Source organism: Rhineura floridana, chromosome 8, assembly GCF_030035675.1.
Source record: "Rhineura floridana isolate rRhiFlo1 chromosome 8, rRhiFlo1.hap2, whole genome shotgun sequence".
Classification (NCBI taxonomy): Eukaryota; Metazoa; Chordata; class Lepidosauria; order Squamata; family Rhineuridae; genus Rhineura; species Rhineura floridana.
This window is the reverse complement of record NC_084487.1, coordinates 81,321,167-81,346,620: the sequence shown is the minus strand read 5'-3', so window position 1 is coordinate 81,346,620 and position 25,454 is coordinate 81,321,167. Positions and strand designations below refer to the sequence as shown.

The 25,454-nt window shown below is 41.7% G+C and overlaps 1 protein-coding gene across 9 annotated transcripts in view; it reads left to right on the top strand.

Moving 5' to 3' along the window:
• TMEM117 (transmembrane protein 117) overlaps nt 1-25,454 on the top strand; it is a 299,671-nt gene that overhangs the window by 164,869 nt on the left and 109,348 nt on the right. For all 9 annotated transcript variants that reach the window (XM_061639901.1, XM_061639898.1, XM_061639900.1 and 6 more), the window contains one exon: nt 24,950-25,047. In XM_061639901.1, coding sequence (XP_061495885.1) covers nt 24,950-25,047 — 98 coding nt within the window. The remainder of the gene's footprint in view (nt 1-24,949; nt 25,048-25,454) is intronic.

Genomic DNA, 25,454 nt, shown 5'->3' with positions numbered 1-25,454 from the left:
CACTTTTAGGATGTTCCTGTTCACCCAGGCATTTGGCTCTTAGTTGAGGTCATAGGGTATGATTGCACCCAAGCCTGTATTGGTGTTCATCTTTTGGTTGGATGGGGTGGGATTTGTCCTTTTTATGTTATTGCAGGATGGGCACTTCTAGTCAATTAATATTCTTTTCCCATTTTCATGTATTTTAAATTTTATATCATGCATGCTTTGATACTTTTTTATAACAATGACGAATAAGTGCAGGTAACAATGATGACGATGACGATGACGAAGAAGAAGAAGAAGAAGAAGAATTCACTTACAGTTAGGCCCCTGCTATTATTTCTGAACTGGAATAATTGCTGTGGGGTTCCTATTACTCATCAAGATTCCATCTCTTATTGAGGTTGCAGGAATCCTCTGTAAGATTATATGGTGGGTTTCTATCATTCTACTAATTTGGGCTCATACAGGTCCCATAGGAGCTAGCTGCTGGAGAAAAAAATAATTAGTCTTGTGACACCTTAACTAACACATTTCCTGTGGCTTAAGCTTTCATGGGCCAGAGTCTACTTCATCAGATACAACTGACAACTTGGGTTGTAGCCCATGACTGCTTGTGCCGTAATAACTTGTCTTTAATTGGTGCCAGAAGAGTCAACTGTAAGACTCAAACATATCTTAGATTGTTTTAAAGGAGGATTAAATTCATGGAGGAGAAGGCTATCAATGGTTACTAGTAACGATGGTTATATGAACATAATAACATAAGAAGAGCCTGCTGGCACACATGGAGCTGGCAGGAGGGAAGGTGGAATAAGGTTCTGCCATACTATATACCAGATCAGAAGCTTCTGGGAGGCAAGCACACTGGCTGATCCAGCAGATCTTGGTGGAGGGAAAAGAACTGCATGTTTCCTTACACCACCCTTTCCCCCAATTTAGGTTTGAAAAAATGAGAAGCTGAGAGAAACCAGAATTGTCAGGTTCATCTATCCCTAATTGGACTTAAGCTCCCTTCATCCCTGACCATTGGCCATGCTGGCTGGGATTGATAGGAGTTATAGTCTAGCAACATGGGGGGTGAGGGGCACCACTGTGGCTACCCCTATTCTAGTCTTTGAATTGCATTTCTATAATAATTGATGGCTTGTTTATAAGACTATAGTTTGAGATAATTAACATTCAGCTACAGAGGTGATCAATATAAACCCAATATAATAAACAAGATTTTTTTAAAAAAAAAACTGAACAGTAGAGGAAACAGCTGTGTAGGAACAGAAACTTTGAAGTGCAGTGAGAGAAGCTCAGATCTCTGATATTCAACCTTTTTCATCTGTCAACATAAATACAAAACAAAGTTGTGTGGGCTTTAATAGATTTCATGGCTAAAAATATAGTTTTGACACTTTTTGTGTGCATTTGACAAGACAACACAATATATGTATATATTTAATCAGCTATTAAAATATTTTAAAGAGAATTCTGTTTGAGTTTGAATCTAATCTGTGTTGCAGTAGTGACTTCAAAAAATAATTAGGTGTTAGTTTTTCTATTGCTGGATTTTGTGGTTGTTTTTTTAATTTTTTTTATAGGCACAGATGGTAAAAAGAAATCTGCTGATGAATATTACTGATACAGAGAAAAGTAATCCATGACAACCTTTCCACTTAATATTTGATTGTATCATAATAGCAGGGAAACAACTTCTTGCTGCCAGTTAATAGTGGAAAAAGGTGTGGCTGTCTAGTTATATACCAGCAGTGCTTTTAATATTTCAATTGTCCAGTTCCTAAGCATTTCTTTTCCAACTCCTGGATTTGGAGCTCAAGCTATGTACTGCCCATCACTTCCAGACAGTAGTATTTATGCTGTGTATGCCATATGGATTGGGTCTCATTGAGATATGTGGAATCCAGCAATTGCCCCTTTAATGCCCTAATTGGAGCCTAAATAAGGGTCTGAAACTGCTTAACAATATGCTTTGTATGATATAGGCGCATGTCATGGTAATAAGTTTTAATTCTGTGTAAGAATGGATGATGTCACCTAAAGTCATAAGAGGGGGTGGCTAAAGGCAGTCTAATTAGAATAAACTGGGAGGGGCTGGAGGTGCCAGGTCACAGAGACTGCTAAGAAGAGTGGGGGCTTGCTGGGCAGTGCCAGGCAGGAAGGGCCATATAAGGAGTGTCAACAGGAAGCCCAAATATGGATGTGTGGGAATGGAATGTGCTTCTTTTGATGGACTGCCTGCCAAGTAATCACTCATGCTATTGAGCAGGTCCACACAGGAAACCCATATATAAGATTCCAGGCTAACTCATGCAGTGGGCAGCTGAGTGCCATGATCCTGATTGGCTTTACAGAAGGCCAGCCCCTGACTAGTGGGATCTGCCCACTGGGTATAAAATGGGCTGACAGTTCATTGTTTAATAGAGATTCCATATACAACCATTAAGAGCCAGATACAGGAGGGAGTGTGCCCCAGCAACTGCTACTGTTAAGATCTAAGATCAGAATCTCCCAGTGTCTGAATGGTGAAGTATTATCTGCTTTATAGTGTTAAGTCTATGTAGTACTGAAGTATATGTTAGCTGAACAAACCAAGTTAATGGGACAGCTGGTGTTAATCTTCATTGCTTACCTGGATATGTTAAAAGAATCATTTGCCAGACAATAGAAAGATTTATGGGAAGACCAGCTGTTATGGCAAGATATGTAAACTATCAACAAGTTGGGCTCCTACTGGGAGGAAGGGCAGGATAGAAATTAATTAATTAAATAAAAATAAATAATAAACAAGATATTGGATCATACTGCTTCCCCTTGCAGAATTTGCATACAACTCTCCACACTCCTCCATTCAAAAAATTCCTTTTTACAACCACTATGGTTACCATCCATGCTCTTTACCATCCATCATTACATCCTCTATGGTTCCTGTGGCAGAAGACTTCCTCCAGGAACTTTGGGCAATGATTCAACTTCTGTAAGAGCAGCTGGACCAGGCAAAAGCTGCCTACTAAGAAGCCTCCGACAGGCATTGCAAAGAGGGGCTGGAGCTGAAGGTAGAGGACCTGGTGTAGCTGTCCACACAATACCTTCCTAGTGTGCCCAGTTGCAAACTGAATGCCCATTTCATAGGTCCTTTCCCAGTTGAGGCTCAGATCAACCCAGGAACTTTCTAGCAAATTCCACTGAAATCAGTGGGATGAGTAAACAGTTTCAGGCAATTTATTGTTAAGGATTGGTCTTTAAGAATGTAAGAGAGGCTGTGACCAGTACATGGGTGTTTGGGGTCTGAAACAGCCTTGATTTTTGTTTATAGACACAGTGATTAATGATTTTCTGTTGGGTTGTGTGGATGACAACTGTAGAGGTACCCAGGCAGAGCAATCCTAAACCGGGGCCTGGAAAGAACAGTGGTTAAAGTTACCAACACATATAAAGTCTTGCCGGCTCATGCTGGCCAGGGTGAAAGAAGGGGGTTGGTTGGTTGGTTGGTTATTTATTTATTTATTATATTAAATACAGAGCTTAGAAAAGTTACTTTTTTGAACTACAACTCCCATCAGCCCAATCCAGTGGCCATACTGGCTGGGGCTGATGGGAGTTGTAATTTTAAAAAGTAACTTTTCCAAGCTCTGATTAAATATGATAAAAAATCTCTAAGCAGCTTACATAAAAACAGTAAAAATATAACAGCAATGTCCACTAAACTTTCCTAAAAACTAGATAAAAATGAGATAAAAACAAAATGCAACTGCATAACACAAACAAAGCCAAGCAGCATACAAAACCAAACCATTATAAATTAAGATTCAAATCCCAGGAAAAGCTTGGGTATCCATAAACGTTTTAAAGGTTGTTGCTTTCTCCACCTCATGAATTTCCAGAAGAAAGGCATTCCAGAGGGTGGTGGCTGCAAACACTCAAATATCAGTGTTTTTAAGTTGGAAGAAGCTCAAAAGCTTAATGCCCCTGAACCTCCAGGTATGAGTGGCTGTGACAGCACAGAATGTAGCCTAATTACAGTAAATGGAAATAATCTGTGCACTAGGCTGCCTGACGGCTGTGACTTCGTTTTAAAACAATGTAGCACATTAGATATGTAGGACTGCATGGATGCAATTAGCCATGCAATTTTCAAACGGCTTCTCTGATTGTGTATGGATAGATTGTCCCGATTTCTTCCCTCTCATCGCTTAATTCAAACAGGGCTGTTTGTCTCATGACAACCAGTTTCACTGAATCATTCATGGGGGTAAAATTTGCTTGGTATCAACTGTCAGTTGTGTATTGGGATTTTTTTCAGTTATGGCAGACTTTGTTGTTTGGTTTTAAATCTAGCTTGTTTTGGACATACTGCTGTTAGTGGTTTTATATGAGGTATGACATGGGGTTTTGGTTCACTCGGTTGCACATTTTTCCAGTTTTAAATTCTGTTCTCCATCTTTCTGCAGCAAAATAAATCCTCCTAAAATATCTTCAGCATTTTAGTGCAAATTTTACCTAATACACACATTTTTATTTGAAGTTTTGACTAATGTACACATTTTTGCAAGTGATTCTCTGTGTTATTTTCACTAATATATTCATTTTATGCTTACTTTTCACTAATACAAACATTTATGTAAACATCGTTGGAGAACTGCATCACAAAAATTGGTTATACTTGAGTTTTGAAGGATGGCTCTCTTTAGGTTCTCATATTGGTTTTGGAAAGTGCAAATTTGATAGATTCAGCTTTGAATATGAACTGAATCAGATTTCTCCCCCTTTCCTAGAGGATTCATGTGACACCAGTACAACATCAGTGCAGTGGGACGTGTGACTTTGCATTGCAGACAATGTTCCACTCATCCCAAATAGTTCTGTGCCAGTGCATATGTTCATTGGATCAGGCTGAAAGACAAGTTTTTTAAAAAGGCGGCAAAACCCTGCAATTCTCCAAGGCATTAAATTAAGTGCTGGATGTAAACAGCTTAATGGCATCATCAGGAGCTGCTTACAACATCATTACTGAAAGATTTGAAAATGATTGTCAGGTCTGTATTATAGCAGAGTAAATAAGGAAAGTCAGTGTTAAATATTGTTGATTCCAAGAGGTAACATCACGAAAGGGCATGCCTAGATAAAATTTCAGTCGATTTTACTAAATACCAGCCAAGCATGATTTCAACAGAAGGTGCGCAATCCTATGCAAAACACTGTTTAAATGCTTAATCAAGCTGAGATGACAAACAAGAGCGGCTGTAAAGCAAAGTTTGTACGTATCAGCTGTGAACATAGGAAAAGAAATTGTCAGAAAATTACAAGCAGCAAATCTAATAAAAATCTGACTGTGTAGCACTCTGAAAAGGGGGGGGAGTTTCCATTTCTGAGAAGCTGGACTTCTTTAAATACATAGCTTATTCTGTGAATATGTATAAGGCATAAGTACATTTTAATGAGCAGCCAGCAGCTTAAGTCACATAAGCAGGCAACAAAAAGGCTTTGTGTCTAACAATAGGCAAGAGCTTTGTAGTACTGATTATAATATAACTCTCATTTGAGGAGGGATTTTAATTCACTGTTTCCCATGTTGAAATCCAACACTCTGCCCTTTAGGCCAGATTGGTTCCCAACCTGAGAGTCTTGGGCTAATAATGTAATGTGTGTGCTAAGTGAATGGTGATGGTTGGATGGTTAATATAAGCCCTATTTGGGAGCATTGTTCTTTATTGCCTGACCTCCAGTTTGCTGCATGTTTACAGAATGCCCACTTCTGTCCTGACCAAGTCGGTTAGAATCAGTCTGAGACTCACTGATGTATTTCCCCCCAGTATGTTTAATGAAAAACATCTGTTTAAGAGCACTTCGTGGATCAGCTCATAGGTCACACAAGATTCTGTATCTCTACACGGCATAACTACTCAAAGCTACGGTGTTGTCACTGCAATTAGACACACCCCATTACAACCCTTAAGTATGTTCAGATGGCCTCTTTCTACTTGCGTGAGGAACCTGTCACAGAATGGGAATGTGCATGCACATGTGCTCTCCTCCTAGGTGTGAAAGTGGGGGGTCAGCTGAGTCTGCCATTGCAGTTGTCTGCATGTCTGGGGTGATGGGGTGGTGCCACCTCACCAAGATCCTCCTCCTCTAGAGGAGGGGTGCCCTGTGGCAGCACCTCGTGAGAAGAGGTGGTGGAGAGGAGGAGAAGGGACAGGCTCTTGATCAGCCTGCATTCCTTCTGTTGTAAATGGAGCTCAGGGAGAGGAGCTGTTACTGTCAAAATTACTGGAGCCTACTGTCTCAGCACTTCCTGGTTGCAACCCACTTCATCTTCTTCTTCATCACTCCATGATTGCTCATGACAAGTTCCTGAAATTCATCCCAAGTGGCCAAATTCAGGGAAGCGAATGTGATACATAAAACATTATGGCCCTCTGTTGATGTAAAGTTCTTTGGTCCAGTGGAGGGTTCTATCAGTAGAACAGGGAAAGAGACAATTTGGGGGCATTTGTTCTCTCTGTGGCAGCCTCCAGTGCCACCTCCCACATTGTTCTGAATAGCTCCCTAATCCTCTGGAGCAGATTATGGGAGTGCACAGAGGGAAATTGCTTGAATTGTTTTTCCACTGACATAAGCTGATCAAGAAGCCTTCTTCAACTGAAAGGATGTTGTTGGACACAACCTATGGTAAACTATTATGGAAATAACTTCATAATATTATGGAGATACCCTATAATATATCCTATAGCGGTGGAGGTTCCTATTAGAGCTGTGCATGTATTTGTACAAACAACAAACCAAATAGGGTTGATTCATACCTATTTGTATCCTGTCCAAATTGGGTTGAAACAGCTACGGAGTGGATTGGCTAGTCCTGAGTTGGGTAGCATTTATTCAGTTTGTGTATGTTTTCTGTTCTTTCCCAAATCAATCCCAGTGGCATCCTTATTTACATTTTTTTTTAAAAAAATATGTTTTTTATGTGATTTGATTCTGATTGCTAAGAATTACTATTCAGACTTGTGGCCATATTTAGCTACAGCTATCTGAATTCAGTGTTGTTGTTGTTGTTAGTAGTAGTAGTAGTAGTAGTATCCAGTTGTTACCCACAAACAATAAAAAGCAGTCATCTTGTGTGGTTACACATTTATTATTATTATTATTATTATTATTATTATTTCCAATTGCTATCCAAAGAGAATATTATTAATAATAAACAGTATCTTTATTTTTCCCTCACTCCCTACTGCTGTTGGCAATCTGCCTCCAATATGACAGAGTCTTCTTTTAAAAAAAATCTTTTTGGAAAAAGCAAATTTTAAAGATGGCTAGCATGAAAACCCATGGAGATACTCACCTGAAATTTAGCAGGGTTAATCCCCTCGATAGACAAAGGCAATGGTAAGCCACCTCTGAATACCTCTTACCATGAAAACCCTATGAATACATCCAAAAGATTCATAGGGTCACCATAAGTCATGGTCGACTTGAAGGCATATAACAACAATAATCCCCTCTACAGGGGCTCTCGTGTCTCCAGGTCAAAAGACAAAAAAGTTATGGCCATTTCAGTTTTGCAATGGGATTTTTCTTAGAATGATAATATCTGGATTATGATTTGAATCAGGCCCAAATCTGTCGAGACTGGATTGGGCTTAATCTGTATTTACAAATAGGGCCCACAAATTGGATCAGGGGATACGTACACAACACTACTTCCTATAATCCTATAACTCATACTAAAATCCATTTCAAGAAAATGGTTGATTTCATGGGGCCTCCCAGAAAATACTGCATTTTAAGCTTCTTCTAATGAAGAAAAGCAATGCACTGCTAAAGCATTTTAGATTGCCTTCATAGAGTTTGAAAAATGGATGTGGTTCTTCATGGAAGTGCAAGAAATGCTAATTTTATCTTTCCACAGAGCACAGATTTGACTGTGCCCTTTGTGCCTTTCAGGAACAACAAACATAAATCAATGCACACTGTGTAATTTTGAAGTTCTTTGTTTCCTCTAATAGATCATAGTTATATATAAAAGGAGCCCAAGCTTTTTGCATTCAACCATTGTAAGCAAATACAATTAGTACAGTGACACTTCCAAGCTTCACAAGAAAACAGTATTCGATTTTCTCTTTTTATCATGATTATACCATATATATAAAGATGATTCCTGGCAGTGAAGAGTATGTATCTTGTTTATCAGATTACACCTCCCCAGCACTACAGATTTCACCATTTCCTAGTCAGCCAGGTCTCACAGAAGTTTGTTGACTAAACAGATCATTGGATTTCTGAAATATACAACTGGGGTACATCTGAACCAGTAATTTTCTCACAGTTCATTCACCCTGTGTTTTGTCTCTCACTAGTTTGGTACTAAGTTTTGCATTTTCTGCATATATAGCTGCTTTTTAATTTCTTCTGTAACTATGGACATTATATTTTTTCTTACCAACTGCTGATGTTGCACAATTACACCTATTGGCACTGTAAAAATTTTTTTTAAATTCTGTTGCAAAACTAGGGAGGGGATGCCTAAGATTAGATGATGATGTAAGTGGGACTGTGAAGTTGCTTTACATTTTGTCTGCTAAAAGAACTTAGCAAAAATTAAAAATAAATATGTCTATACTTTAATGTTGCAATTATACAAATTCACATTAGAAAAGAGAACAGGAAAAAACTGATCGTGATGAAAACTGAGTAGGACAATGAAGTACAAGCTTTTGTGCTGGGAAAAAAACACTTGATCAGTGAGAAGACTGAAAGGTCATATATTTCAGTATGAAAGAATATCATGATGAAGAATATCATGTGAATAGCAATTGTAGAATGTACAAAAAACTGCTGTTATGGAGGCCCACTTATTGCTAATAAACTAAATTATTGTGTAAAACAAGTGAGGTGTTTTTGTTTTTGTGTTTTGGGGGGCAGCATTGGTGGAAGCCATAACAAATTGTTGGGATGACAATGATTACATGCTTTTTGCCCAAGCAAGACTATGCTATTGTTAGGTATGTTGTGACAATGTCAAGTATTTTCTTTGATGTACCGGGATCCACAATTACTGTCCTTGACTAGCATCAGAAAATGAATTTGATTTCTCTAATGCAAAAAGTAATTGGATTTTTTCTACATTGAATGCATCTCTTTAATGACTACATCTATGTAGGCCAATTTAACTATAAGTGACCTGACATTGATCTGATGATAAAATAAATGCTTGAGTTATGAAAAAGATCAGCTGTTTGATAATTTGGGTGTGTGTGTGTGCACCCTTGTGAATGTGTGCATGCACGAACCAGTGTGGAATATTTCCTATCTTTTTCTACTCTGAGATAATATCCCCTACTTGAATATCATTCTTATGAAGCACACAGTTGAAATAATTGATCATTCAGTAGCAGTTTGGACCCTTCTAGCATGTATAATAAGTAATTTCCAGAAAGTGCCTTGGAGACAACACTTTGAAAATTGAATAAAATTCAACCAGCAATAAACTTGCTTTTTGCAAGTGCTTATTACCATTCAGTGTATTCCTGGAACTGAGGGCACAATCCACCAAGCCTTGCTGCTTTTGCGGTATATAATTATATCCATAGAGCTAGCATAGGATCAATAATACTAAGTGGAGTATTAGATTTTTAAATCTACACCTTTATTGTTAAATGTTCCTCCAAATATTTATTAACAGTGGACTTGATGCCAAACCATGAGATCACATTCTCCTGAGAACAACCTTAAATGGAAGTATTTTAATATAAAATGTAGTCATTCACATATGTCCTATTAAGGTTCCATGTCAGATTAATTTTTGTATTTCTTCAAGACGTGCCTGTTCGTTTAAATTTTTAAGCAATAAATGGAATGCCATTAGTATCACTTCACTTCCTTGTTTTTATGAGAGTACAGGCATCAGTTTCACATGATGAGACACAAAAATGTCACATGATGAGATTTATTAAGAGTATTATCTCACTTATGCCAATTTCCCATAGGCTGAGATTGACAGTGCCAGTGGAAATTAACAGCTTCTTCTCTGCTATATGACAGGAAGATGCTCAAGGCAACTCACTGCTGCCATCCTTTTGGTCAGTGGTGGGGAACTTGTGGCTCTCCAGATGTTATGTGGCGAGCTCTCATTAGCCCAACCAGCATGATCAACAACAGCATCTGGAGGGCCACAGGTGTTAATGCAGATTATTTATTTATGTATGTATACTTGATGTTTTATATGTTTTTGCTTTGTACGTTACTCAGAGTGGCTGGATACCAGCCAGATGAGCGACGAATAAATCGAATAAATAAATAAAATTTGCAACCCACCTTTTTTCCATGAACCTCAAGGTGGTTTGCTAGGGTTCTAGATTAGAAGCACCCTGGAGGAGGCACATGCATGCCACCTTGGATTCCTTGACAGAAGAAAGGTGGGATATAAAAATAAGTAAGTAACATCCTTGAATTCATTTCAGAAAACTTACCATTAAGGGTAGTTTTGCTGTCTCCCACTTCCATAGTGGAAGTTCTCCTCAGACACCTCCAAGCACCCACTTCTTCATAAGACAATGCAATTAATGTTTCTAGAGCACACATCCTCTAGAGCAGTGTTGCGGAACTTCAAGTCCATTGTGGGTGAACCACTCTAACTTTTCCCTTGCCTGGCATCATATGACATCAGGTGGCGAAAGTTCATACCAAATGCAAAGGAAGAACTGTAAGTGCACACTGATATTTTTCCTTTGCATCCAAAATTCAACATTTTTTTAATTAGTCCCCTTTTTCTGTTGCCCTGCATAGTGTCAGAAAAAGACACCAAATTATAAAGCACCAGCAGTAAAGAAAGAAATATTTCCTTTGCAGCCACAACTTGAATTCAAACAATTCAGGCTGGGGCTGCAAAAGAAGAGCTTTCAGTCTCATCAGGAGATTGACAGGTGGGCGGCCCCAAAGAAGTTTGGCCAGTTCTGGATCTGACCCTCTGGTCAGATCCAGTTCCACATGCCTGCTCTAGGATATAGCATTAAATTCATTGGTTGTTGTTATGTGCCTTCAAGTTGATTATGACTTATGGCAACCCTATGAATCAGCGACCTTCAATAGCATCTGCTATGAACCACCCTGTTCAGATCTTGTAAGTTCAGGTCTGTGGCTTCCTTTATGGAATCAATCCATCTCTTCTTTGGTCTTCCTCTTTTTCTACTCCCTTCTGTTTTTCCAAGCATTATTGTCTTTCCTAGTGAATAATGTCTTCTCATTATGTGTCCAAAGTATGATAACCTAAGTTTCATCATTTTAGCTTCTAGTGATAGTTCTGGTATAATTTGTTCTAACACCCAATCATTTCTCTTTTTTGCAGTCCATGGTATGTGCAATGCTCTCCTCCAACATCACATTTCAAATGAGTTGATTTTTCTCTTATATATGCTTTTTTTACTGTCCAACTTTCACATCCATACATAGAGATGGGGAATACCATGGTCTGAATGATCCTAACTTTAGTGTTCAGTGATACATCTTTGTATTGGAGGACCTTTTCTAGTTCTGTCATAGCTGCTCTCCCCAGTCCCAGCCTGATTTCTTGAGTATTCATTTTGATTAATGACTGTGCCAAGGTATTGATAATGGCTGACAAGTTCAATGTCCTCATTGTCAACTTTAAAGTTACATAAATCTTCTGTTGTCATTACTTTAGTCTTTTTGACATTGAGCTGTAGTCCTGCTTTTGTGCTTTCCTCTTTAACTTTCATCAGCATTCATTTCAAATCATTACTGGTTTCTGCTAGCAATATGGTATCATCTGCACATCTTAAATTATTGATATTTCTCCCTCGAATTTTCACACCTCCTTCATCTTGTTCCAATCCTGCTTTCCGTATGATATGTTCTGAGTATAGATTAAATAAATAGGGTGATAAAATACACCTGTCTCACACCCTTTCCGATTGGGAACTAATAGGTTTCTCCATATTCTGTTTTACAGTAGCCTGTTGTCCAGATTATAGGTTGCACATCAGATGCTGTGGTACCCCCATTTCTTTTAAAGTATTCCATAGTTTTTCATGATCTGCACAATCAAAGGCTTTGCTGTAATTTATAAAACACAGGGTGATTTTCTTCTGAAATTCCTTGGTCCATTCCATTATCCAACGTATGTTTGTGATATGATCTCTGGTACCTCTTCCCTTTCTAAATCCAGCTTGGACATCTGGCACTTCTCGCTCCATATATGGTAAGAGCCTCTGTTGTAGAATCTTGAACATTACTTTACTTGCGTGTGATATTAAGGTAATAGTTCGATAATTACTGCATTCCGTGGGATCCCCTTTCTTTCTTTGGAATTGGGATGTAGATTGAACACTTCCAGTCAGTGGGCCATTGTTTAGTTTTACATATTGGTTGACAAATTTTTGTCAAAATTTGGACAGATTCAGTCTCAGTAGCTTGTAGCAACTGTATTGGTATGCCATCTCTTCCAGGTGATTTGTTTCTTCCAAGTATTTTAAGAGCAGCTTTTACCTCACATTCTAAAATTTCTGGTTCTTCATGAAAAGGTTCCTCCATGAATGAATCTGCCATCCTTGCATCTCTTTTCTGGAATTCTTTAATGTATTGCTTCCATCTTCCTTTTATTTCATCTCGGTCAGTCAGTGTGTTTCTCTGTTGATTGTTCAACATCCCTACTCTTGGTTTAAATTTCCCTTTAATTTCTCTACTCGTTTGGAATAGGGCTCTTGTTCTTTCCTTTTTGTTGTGCTCTTCTTTTTCTATACAATAACTATTGTAATAGTTCTCTTTGTCCCTATGTACTAGTTGCTTTATTATTGCATTTAGGGTTCTAATAGTGTTTCTGTCTCCTTTTGCTTTTGCTTTCCTTATTAAATTCATTATTCATCTAATCTATATGATTCATCTAATCTATATGATCTATTCATTTTAGACGAGTAATGAATTTTTTTAGATTAAATTCATTATTTATGTAAAAGGTTTTGCTAGTGCAATGGGATTTCCCCCATGCCCTGCCCTTGAAGGGGCCCCACACCATCCCCAAATGTGGTCCAGAGGGTTGGGGAAAAACCCCAAACAAATTTAGGGGTAGGGGAGGAGAGTGAGAGATTGTTCCATTGTGCAAGGAGAAATTCTTGCACTAATGGAACAATCTGCTTAGCACTATGCTGAATACAAGCCTGAGCTTGCAAACTGTAACCAGCTTATCATACTACACTCACTGAATCAAAGAAGGAATTTATTTCATCCCAAAGTGATAAATATCAAAGACTGAGGCAATTAAAAAGTGAGTCATATCTGACCTCTAGTTCAGTACTGGTGGAAGCATGCCAAAACCATTCTAAAACTTAAAAAGGATTTTGGAATATCAACATTTGCCACATTTTACTCACACATGGGTTTTTTCTCCATAGAGCACAGCATCAGCACCATGGACAGCACTTTCCCTTCACAATAGATCCCTAATATGGGGAAAAAAAGCATAATTTTGAGAACTTTTGTGACTGGAGAAAAAGAAAAGAGATTAGATTGGGAACTCTTGGATATAGCAATGTACCTATAGACAAGATACTAATGTTGCCTTATTGATTTTTGAATATTGCCTGTACCTGGGATTTTCAATACCAACAGGTGTAGAAAGAATATGCTACCAATTTCTGGAGGGGCTGTTTCTGTGGGCTGGCATCTCTCTCTCTCTCTCTCATCTCTCTCTCTCTCTCTCTCTCTCTCTCTCTCTCTCTCTCTCTCTCTCTCTCTCTCTCTCTCTCTCTCTCTCTCTCTCTCTCTCTCTCTCTCTCTCTCTCTCTCTCCTCTCTCTCTCTCTCTCTCTCTCTCTCTCTCTCTCTCTCTCTCTCTCTCTCTCTGGAGGGAAGAGCCTGGACTATAAATCAACTGCCACAGCTCAGAGGACTATGCAAAAGAGTCTGCAGATCATTGGAAGGGATGCTTGCATATGGCAAGAAGCAACTGACTTTATAGAAATTTGGTTAACTGGATACCGTTGGATGGCCTAACCATCCAGGTGATTAAAAGTGTGTTTAGATCAAAGTTATAGTATGGAGACATTACCACTATGGGATTTTGTTTTCAGTGTACAGAGATATATCTTTGACAGTAACATGCATTAGTCATTTCTTCATTGAAGACACAAGTTACTCTCTGAAGTACCCTTTTAGGTCTGTGCAAGGATTTGTGAGCATGCACCAGGACTTACCTTTATTTTCTGATGGCTATTTCTCATGCTGCAGCACTGAAACTTGCTTCTATAGTTGCTCCACATTTAGGCAGCATAATGGGGTGCTTTTGGAAAGAGAGGGCTTAGTAATTTTACTGTTTACAAAATGTTTGCTGCATTGACTTCCATGTAGCTGCCTGGTAATAAGCTCTAGTGGTTTTTGTGAAGCTTTGCAGGCTTTGTGCAAGCAGATATTCATTCACTAACATACACAGGGCAAATCAGTGTAGTCCTTTGAGAGTACATATGCATGAGAATTCTTTGTAGCTCAGTGATATAGCACATGCTTTACCTACAAAAGATCCTAGGTTCTATCCCTGCCATCTCCAGGTAGGTTGGGAAAGAGTCCAGTCCAAAACACTGGATAGCCACTGCCGGTCAGTGTTGACATCATGGGTCTACATGGACTGAAGGTCCATAAGGCAGCTTGCTATATTCATATGCCACTAGGGATGGGAGAGCAATTTGATTCACTTTACATTTAAAGGTGGCCCTACCTTCCCAGAACAATATGCAAACTTACTATCTTTTGAAATTTGTACTTCTCAGAATTTTGCAATGTAATTCTCTAGCCAAGTAATGAATACAAAAAAATGCATATACTAGAGTAAAGTGTGTGTGTGTGAAAATAACATGCAAAATGCATTATAGTAGGGAAGTTTGTTTTGTAAAAATGTGTATATTAGGTTAAATTGCATACAAAATGTGCATAAGGAGGAATTTGCTGATGAGTTTTCATGAGGACTTTTACAAAAACATTCAGAATCTGATTTGGAAGTGTAGGGAACAGAACTTAAGACTGGAAAAATAAGAAACCAAGAGAACCCAAAATTGACAGATTTGCCCATCCTTATATGCTACTAAACATATCTGGGAGATGGTGAGCTAGGAAGACATGTTATAGCCACTGAGTTCATGTGATCATGGTTAGTGTCATGTTTCAAACAACCTAACAGCAGTCATGACAATGGTCTCACTCTCTGGCTACATAGCGTGCCAACCATCATTAACTGATTGTTCTTTCCTCTCTACCTTTTACAATTAATTTCAGTCAGTAACGATAGTGCTATTGCAGTTGCATATCAGCATTGTTCTACGTGAGGAAGCCCCAGGTGGACATACCCTTGGGTGGCAGTGGTGGTGGAAATCTATTGTCAAGTTATCTTTAAGCTTAAGGGCAATGGGAGGCTACAGAGGAATTAACACAATGCACATTGTTGAAGATTCACTGACTGCTGGTGTTAGATTCAGACAATCTGAAATAAAAGCAGACATGTCTCTTTAGATATCATAACACAATGAGTGCTTTATGAGCCACAGATGCTTGATTTATTACATACGAAGCTCTGCTCGCCGCGCAGCTGACGAGCGGGGCATGATTGCAGGTGGGAGTGAAGACGCTGCCCCCATCTGTTAATGGGGCAGTGTCACGCCCGTGATGTCAGCGCGACGTGCAGCGTAAGGGGCGGGGTCTATAGAACTATTTGAGTCCAGCCGCCCCTTCCACCTTCCTCTTCTGCTGCTCGACGCACGTGGGCCTCCGGAGGCTTTCTGAGGCCAGGCTGACTGTGCGGCGGCGAGCCCCCCCCCAGCCTCATCGGGAGACAGAGAGGCAGCGGCAGCGAGGTGGCGCATGGCGAGGCTTGGTGGCTGGCACCAAGGCCTACGCGGCGAGGCTCCTGGCCTTGGGAGGCCCTGCGGCGGCTCACTACGAGGCGGCAGCGCAGGATCGGAGCCAGCAGCGGTGAGGACCACAGGCGAGACGGCCTTTGGCCGGCAATTTTTAAATTTAAATTTTAATTTTAATTAACGTGGGGGTAGGTGGTGCATGACCCCAACCATCAATCCTTGCCGCGTGCAGGCCAATTAGGCTCCCCCCCTGGATAATTGGGTGCCGGGAGGGGGTATAGAATAAGCAGGCGGGCCCCTTCACAACGTTTTGAAATCACGTCGTTTTGTAAGCGGGGCCCCAGTCTCCCTCTCTAGACAGGGTTGGGCCAGGGAGCCCCAAATCAGCTAGATATGCCACCCAAGAAAGGACAAGGGGGGCCAAAAGGGAAAGGAAAGGCCCCCAAAGTGGGGGGAGATGCCCACCCCCAGCGGTGGTGGGGGCAAGGAGCGGGGAGGGGCCACCATGGGCGGCCATAAGTAGAGAGTGGCAGAGGCGCCATCCAGGGCGACAGAGTGGGTATAACAGGAGCCCTGCTGGATCAGGCCAGAGGCCTACCTAGTCCAGGGCTCTGTTCTCAAAATGGCCAACCAAATGCCCAGTATGGGAAGCTCGCAAGCAGGTCGTGAGCCATGGGCGTCCCCAGCGGAGAGGCCAAGGCGGCACTTGTTCCTTCCTGGGTGAATAATGCTCCCAGCTTTCATTTAAAAAATAAAAATAAAAATAGTACGTTTCTAGCATTTGTAGAACCTGAGACAAAACCTCTTCCTCATTTGCATTGTCTTCCGTGGCAGTTCAGTGCTCCTCATCCTTGCTGTTACACAGCCAGGCCTAGAGCAAGAGGGCAGGCGTGGCACTGGAGGCAGTGGCTACTGCTCCTTGCAACACTACTCACTTTCTGAGGCGCGAGAGCAGCAATTGCCCTGTGCCACCGGACTTCTGAGAAGGAGGTGTTGCTGTGCATGGCACAAAGTGGGGGGGAGGCATAGCAGACAACCACCCACCCACGCAATAGGGCTTGGAACTCCAAGGAGCTGCTGCTCCCAAGTAGTGTCTGTGAGTTTACCTGAGGCAGTGAGATCTTAGCAGCTGCCTTACAGTGCCAATCCCTGGAAAAAAGGGTTGATGCTAGCACCATAGAATCATAGAGTGGGAAGGGGCCTTGTAGGCCATCGAGTCCAACCCCCTGCTCACAGCAGGAAATCCACAGCTGGAGCATCTCCCGCACATAGCTGTCCAGCCTCTGCTTGAAGACATCCAGCGAAGGGGATCCCGCCACCTCCCTAGGCAGTCGGTTCCATTGCCAAACTGCCTTTACTGTCATGAAGTTCCTTCTACTGTCCAATCTGAATCTACGCTCCTGCAACTTAAAACCATTAGACCTAGACCTACCCTCTGGGGCAGCAGAGAACAAATCTGTACCCTCCTCTGTGTCACAGCCCTTCGGGTACTTGGGGAGTGCAATCATGTCACCCCTCAGCCTTCTCTTCACCAGACTGAACATGCCAAGTTCCTTCAACCTTTCCTCATAAGACTTGTTCTCCATACCGGCTATCATCCTCGTTGCCCTCTTCTGAGCCCGCTCTAACTTGTCTATATCTTTCTTAAAGTGAGGCGCCCAGAGCTGAGCGCAGTATTCCAGATGAGGCCTGACTAATGCAGAATATAGTGGGACTATTACTTCCCTCGACCTGGAAACTATGGCTCTGTTTATGCAGCCCAAAACTGCGTTTGCCCTTTTTGCTGCAGCATCACACTGCTGGGTCATGTTCAGCGGATATGTGCAACAGGGAGATAGGAGGCAACAGGCCTTCAAAAGGGTAAGAAGGAGCCACCGGCTGCTTAGGGACAGGTGTCCCTTCCCCAGTTAGACTCCGGGTACTATGAACTTGGTTAGCAGGCTACCCGGTTTAAGGGTAGGTTTGTTATGTTATGGTGTTTGCCTTTTGTTTCCCAGTCTCATACCCCAACTCCTGGCTGGCCTTCATGGCCTCCAACTCACAGCTGGCCCTCATGGCCTACAATCTTCACCCCGTTTAGTCATGGCAATAACGGCTGTGGTCAGAATGTACAGAAGTACACTTGGTCACGCCAGTCTTATTCAAAGGGGCAGGCAGTGAGGGGTCCACACTAGTTAGTCTAGGATCAGTGAGCTGCACTCCATCATCATAGTGTGCGCATATGCCTTATGCATTTGTAGTGGCAGAACATTACCTACGGAATGCTATAATTCTCGCATGGAGTGCTTCAGAGCCTTCCGTGAGGGGGCAGTCAGGAGACAAGTGGGCTCCTAAGCAGTGGGGCACTATCTGTCTGAGTGGATGTTCATAGGTATGGCAGCTTGTGGGAGGCATGTTAGCACCTGAGGTTTCAGCTTATAGTATGAAGGATCCTGCCCCGGTGTTCACATTTCTGTAACAAGATTGACTCTTGCCCAGGGCTGAAAGCTGCACAGGGGCAAGCTTGAACCGTCCCAGATGAGATCCTGGATTGGGACCATGAAGTGTTTCTTTTCGGCCCTCTTGATGTTAGGGGTCTTTTAATGGGGTTATTATGCTATGATGGGGCTTGAACACCCATACTACGAATTCAGGGTTATGGCTGCCTTATGCACCGACCTGGCTGTGTGGTTCCCTTTCCTGCGGTTGCAAGCCTGGATTCAGGAAGGGGTTTTAACTATGAATGTTACCTTTCATTAACTCTTTTCCGGGGTTGGAAGGCGACTTTTGGACAGAAGAGCTCATGGCCTGGGGTCGGGTCTCATAACTCTCTTATAATTAGGAACACTAGAATTCATGGCCCTTGCCTGTCCCGTTGTTCTGGGAGAAGTTTATGCAGGGAGTCAGAGAAGGCCATATGCCTATCTATTGCCCTAGCATGATCACCAGCTATCAGAATGCAGAATAGGGCAGCAGGGGCAGTGTGAAGGGGGGCTAATCCCGTGAGCTGCGCGCTGGAATTCCCTTGGATTCAATGGGTTACATTGCCCCCAGCATGCTTGCCAGCTTCCAGAAACAGGTATTCAGGAATTCTGGGCCGGCAAGGGCTATATGCCAGAGTGGCCTTTCCGGTGACTCACCTGCTGATATTCCTGATAGACGGCACGGCAGGAGAAGGGGCATAGCAGTGGGAACACTTAGAGGTAAGCTTTCTTAGCCAGGCTGGCGGTTTTTTCCCTATCCCCATCGACCCTTCTCGCTGGACATTTTATGGGTGTTGTGGACCAGTGGGAAACGGTCTGTTCCTTCAGTGAAGACCCAAGCTATTCCAGGCAGTGGCTCATACACTGTTTTGAGGCTTTCAGGAGAAAAGAGGTGGTGGCTGGCTCTACGTGAGACCTCTCTCGACATGCCCTCCAGTTTTGATGTTTCCAGGGAGGGGGGGTTATGCTTGCTCAACGTGGAAGGTCTAGAACGGACCAGAGGTGTAAGGGAAGGCACGTACGGTTGACCTTGCCTCAGCGCCCAACCTCTGCCGAAGGATATTTATTCACCCAGGCTAATCTGGACCCCCTAGCTATAGGCCATATATGCCTGTCTGGGTCAACAATACCAGTTTTGGCGTTAACAAAACAAGCATTGCAGGGGCTGGGGTATGACCCCTTCCAGTCTGGATCCTATTCAATTAAAATGGGAGCTGCTTCTATGGCAGCAGGTTTTTGGTTTCCTCCCGGCACTGGTACAGGACGTGGGACTTTGGGTCTCTGATGCATATAATGGCTATATTCTCCCCTTTTAGAGGGCAGGGGGATGCGGCAGCCTCACAAACGAGCATTGTAGGGGCTGGGGTACGACACCTTACAGTTGGAACCTATTTATCTCGAATTGGGGCTGCTTTTACGGCAGCAGGTTTTAGTTTCCCACAGGCACTGGTACAGGGCATGGGACTTTGGTCCTCTGATGCGTACAAGGGCTATATTCCCCACTTTTAGAGGGCAAGGGAATGTAGCGGCCTCACAATCTTCATTGTTTTCACAGGTTGCTGGACAGGGATGGAGCAGATGCACATCCTAATATGCAGCCACAGCATGGTCTTCCGGGCACCCTGGAGGGCAGCGAATTCGAGCATGGGCTCGCAGTTGGGCCTCAGTAGAGGGGCTGTTGTGCAGTGGCTGGACCGGCAAGGAATGCATGGGGAGTGGCTCCTACCCGCTCTGTTCCAGCAAGGTGTGGTGCAGATATTTCTGCAGGCGATGGTCATCCACCTCGGTGGTAATGACTGCGGCGTGAAGCAGGGCAAGGCCCTCAGCGTACAGGCATGTAAGGACATGCAAGTGATAAGGCAGCGTTGGCCTTTGGTGCATCTGATGTGGTCAGACATGGCGCGGCATATGGGATCCAGCTGGAATTGATCATGCATGGAAGAAGGTCAACCGGCAAATTCGGTGGGCTCTTCTTGGGCAGGGGGGGTTCGCCATTCCGCATCCCCGCATTCAGCACTGGAAGGGTGAACTGTACAGGGCCGATGGCGTTCACCTGTCTCATGCAGGTAACGACTTATTTTGGGCGACCTGCAGGGGTGTCTGCGAGAGATGTTTCTCGGCAGTGGGGTAAAGGGGGACTAAATAGAGATTTGTCCCCCTTTTGTGGCGGGAAGGTGCGGGAAGGGAAATAGGTAAGGACAACTAGGTGGCCCCCTTAGGCACCTTTGGAGGTGATTGGCGGTTCCAGAGGCCTGTGTCTCAGGGCTTTACGGCTCGAGGGCAGGATATGGGCTGCTTCTGGGGCCAACTTATCCTCATCTACCCAGGGGTTATACGGCCCTGGGTGGGGATGATGTGGGAAGGCCCCCCTACTCACCTGCAGGGTGTGGCTGGGGTAAAGGGTAAGCAGATGGGCTTGCCCTTGCCCCAGCAGGGGCTGGTCGCCCGAGAGCTGTATGGCAAGCTACTTGCTTATAGACAGTTCCCGCACCTAGGTTTCCCTCTGCAGGTCACTTTAAATTGGGTTTTGTTCTATAATGTAAATAAAGTGGCCCTTGTTCAACCCAAGCTGACGTCTCTGTGTTTTATTTCACCCCTCAACTGCAATATTAATATATGCTTATATGCTACATGTACTTGAACATGCTTTTCCCCATGTAACAGAACACTGAGTCTTTATAATCTTCCAGCAGCTAAAATTTCAAAACTGAAAAGATGAACAGGTTTATCTGCCAGTTGAATCAGCCTTTATTGCAAAAGGTTTTGGTTTCATTATTTCTGACTTAAGCAGTGCAATTCGAAGCATATCTACTCAGAAATAAGTCTCTTTGAGTTCCATGGGGCTTTCTCTAAGGAAGTTATATAGGATTGCAGCCTAAGTCTTATGTTTATAACCCTGAACTGTGACCCAGAAGACTGGGATACACAATGCTCATTAATTTACAATGCTAGAACAAGTTCTTCAACATATGGCTTTTGAACATCTCAGAGATAAGGGTAATCAAATAGGCTTGGCTAATATTAATTCCAGTTTCTAGCCTCTTTTTTCTTTCTTAAATAACCATAACTTGAGTACAGATTAACAGATAGCCCATTTAAATATAAGTATTAAAAAACAGAACCACCATTTTTCACCCTGCCCCCCAAATAAAAGAAAACAGTGTGTGGGTTTTATTTTGTGGTTGTTCTATCTACTTCTCACTAGCATTAAGGATAGAAAACAGATCACAGGTGGCACATGGTCTTCTATATGTAGGATCCTCAAGCTTCACTTGCTTGTACTGCAGCATTGAGTGCCAGGCCAGGATTTCTCGTGATGCCACTTCCCAGTTGGACTGGAAGAGAAATGGAACAGAATAGTATGTGTCTTCCTTTGGCTATATGTGGCAAGTCATGTCAAATTTAGATGGACTTCCAAAAGTCTGAAGTAAAGCAAATTACAATTGTGGCAAATTCTGTTGTAGTCTGTGGCTGGGAATCAAAGCCATTTTGACTTTTTGAGTTATATAATGTAGTATGTACATGGCAAATTGATTCTAGGAGGGATGCTCTTTCCAGTCAGCCTTTGCTTTTTTCAAAATTCAAAATTAAGTCTTATAGGAATTTGTCCAGCTAGTTTATTGATGTAAGTTATTTTGGGTTCACTTTTGTGAAGAAAAGTGACTAACAAATTAAACAAACAAACAATGGTTCCAGAATATATGCAACTCTTTGGCTCCTTTTCCACAGTCACTGCCTAGAAATATTGTTTCATAGATCTAGATACTTTTAGATGGTTTTCTATGGATATTTTTAGATTGTTTTGTATCAATCTGTAATATCCTTCTCTGCCTTCTTTTGCTTGATTCATACAATTAAGGAGAAAACCAATAGAATGGAATGGAAAATTTTGGGTTTCCTCGAGGATGTTATTATAATGTTCTATTAACAGTGGTTCCCAAACTGTGGTCCATAGACCAGCAGTGGTCTGTGAGCTTCATTCAGATGGTCTGCAGCATGACTGTGGATTTGTGGTTGAAGATGGAAGATGGGGTGGCACATCTACTATATTAAATATTGATACTTTATTTTAATATTAATTTGTTGCTTCTTTTATTTCTTTTACTGTATTTACATTTGAATTCCATGGAAATACAACTGCTAAACAACAGGCAGAAAAAGCATGACCCTCAGCAATTTTAAAGTGGTCCATGGAGGAAAGAGTTTGGGAACCACTGCTCTATAAGGCAATTAAGGACTGGCTCATCTGCTCTAAACCCAGCTCTATGTGGCTGCTTTGTATGGCTGTTTGTTTACCACATGGAAACTCCTCATAGAATTTGCTTCAAATCTTCACTATACCAGTCTGTTCACCATGTTAAACTATCTCCATGCAGCTAGATTTAAAGCTTCTGCCATCATGCTGTCTGAATGTGCCTCAAATAGAGCACATTCTCACCATGTTCTGAAGTGGAGGGTAATGCATATCTGTCCCATTCCTAAATACAGCCTATGCACAGTGTTTCAACCTAGTCTGCTGCTGTGAAAGTTTCCTTCACAGAGTGGGTGAATATTGAGCAGGTGTTCAGTTTGCACAAGAGCATTCTTTTCAGCATAGAGAAAAGGTACCTGCATTTTTGAGGTTTCTGCTCTGTCTCCCACTTTTCAATAAAGCATTTAACTGATATGGTTGCATCCTTAATAATTTATGAAAGATTAGAATACTTGAAGGACCCTACTTTAGTGAAAGTAGATGAAGAGTGATGGATAGCTCATGACAAGAGATCTATATATTAAGCATCAGCATGGCTGAAAGCAGTCCAGCGGTCATAGCTGTTAAAGGACAATCAGAAATATACAATAAAACATGTTATAAGCTTTAGGTCTGGTTCTACAGATACCTGTCACTGCTGATTTTACTGTGTTTTATTATAGGTTATGGTTCTGATGATGATTTTATTATTGCATGATTGTTTTATTTAATTTTGCTGTTAGATGCCCTGTGCTCCTGACTGGAAGAAAGGTGGGGTGTAAAAATAATGAATGAATAAGTAAAATAAAAATAAATAAACAGCAGGTCATACAGTATCGGAAGAAACCAAACATTTATAACCATCTCAAAACTGTTGTCACCATGACAGTCAGATTTCTGACATAACTTAGCACTTGTTATGGCAAATATAACAGCCTTCTAAGTGGCTCTCCTCATGTCTTCACTATCTTGAAACTAAATTACTGTAAAGCATTTCAAAAAATATTTGTATTATTTTTGGTAACAACAATAAACTAACATCTTCAACAAACACTGGAGTACTTGTGCTACGTTATACAATTACCTCTTTGAGTTTGCAGTTCTGTTGCAAGACAACAAAGCAGTAACAACTCCACAGACACACATCTCTCTGTAGCATTCCGTGTATCAGTGGCACTTTAAAGCACTGTAAAATACTTTTTTGAAAATCTAACCTTAGAGACAGAGATCTGGTTCATACATTAGAAGCTGTGATATGTAACTTCCATGACAAGATATAGCCAGTCCTGAAATATTTTGGTCAGAGCTTGGAAAAGTTACTTTTTTGAACCACAACTCCCATCAGCCCAATCCAGTGGCCATGCTGGCTGGGGCTGCTGGGAGTTGTAGTTCAAAAAAGTAACTTTTCCAAGCTCTGATTTTGGTGAAACCAAATAAAACAGTTACATAAACGTGGAGACGGACATTTGCTCATTGCCAAAGCTTGCTTGTAATGTGATACAGGCACAGGGATTGTGCTCTTTGTTATAGCACATTTCAAAGAACTACAGAACAGGGAACTGAAAAGGTCCTCTCTCCACAGAGAAGTGTTCGCAGATCATTATAACAGTGAACCCATGTTGATCTCTGTGGAGATCAAAAACAATCAAATCAATAGATGCACCATGAAAGGATACTCTGTTTTTTCAATTAATTCTATTTTGCGGCCATTGCTTCCATTTTTTATCTCACTTGATTGGGTGCTACCCTTCTGTTGTGTTGCTGTGCTCAATGACACATTTAGCCAAATGGTAATCAACCCTGCTTATTCTACCAAATCATTGGTCTGTGCAGCCAATAATCCTTTCTCTAGTGGTCATCCATTCAAAATTGGACCACTGCACTAGGTGACAACAAGCACGTTTCACTGCTGTGCATGCCCATCTACTGCCTTCTAAGAACCACTTCATCTGCAATTTGCCTTATCTTAATTTTGTATAATACTTCTCTACTGTGTTCCAAAAGGGATATAGTGCCTTCACATACAGTGCCAGCAGCAGTAACAACAAAAGCAGCCCATAGCCATGTTTTGCTGCTATGGTATATGGAAGCATGTAGGTAAAAACAAATGTGCATGTAAAAACAAATCTACATGAATCACCACACATAGCAAAAATAACCCTATGACTATCTTATTCACACTTACTTGGGAGTAAACCCCATCGAATTCAGTGGGACTTATTTCTGAGTAAATATGCATTGGATCAGTCTGCAGAATTGTATATGCAGCATGGATCTGTGGCTTGGGGCATTTTGGATGTGAAGATGTGAAGCTCAAGCATAATCTGAAACCACAGAAATACTTCGTTATATCTTTTGACTGAGACCCAACCACCCCAGCTTGAACTAGTCTCTCTGTCTTTACTCCAGGTCACAGATATGATGCTTCAGGACAAGCCATATCCTGACTGGGGAAAATCTGCCAGAGCTTTCTGGAAAAGGGGGAACATCAGGATCATTTTATTCTGGTAGGACACAACACAGTTTAATTACTGAGAATATCTGTTTCCATAGCATTGTACAGAACATATTATGCAAATCTATTATTGTGAACCACCCCTTTGAAGGGGCTGCTTCCTTGGTGATTTACTTTAAAACTGACTGTAATTAATAGCAAAATGCCACATGGTATCTATCCATCTAGCAAAAATGCTAAAACATTTAAAATATGGTAGGACCAAAGATTTACCATGAATTAGGAACTAAAGTTGTGCACAACTCTGTAATACAGCATGGTCATCTACTATTGCAGGGATGGTAAACCTGTAGCCCTCTAGATATTGTTGAACACCAACTTCCATCAGTGTGGGCAGTGGTCAGGAATGATGCGGATTATAGTCCAGCAACATTTGGAAGACCACAGGTTCCCCATCCC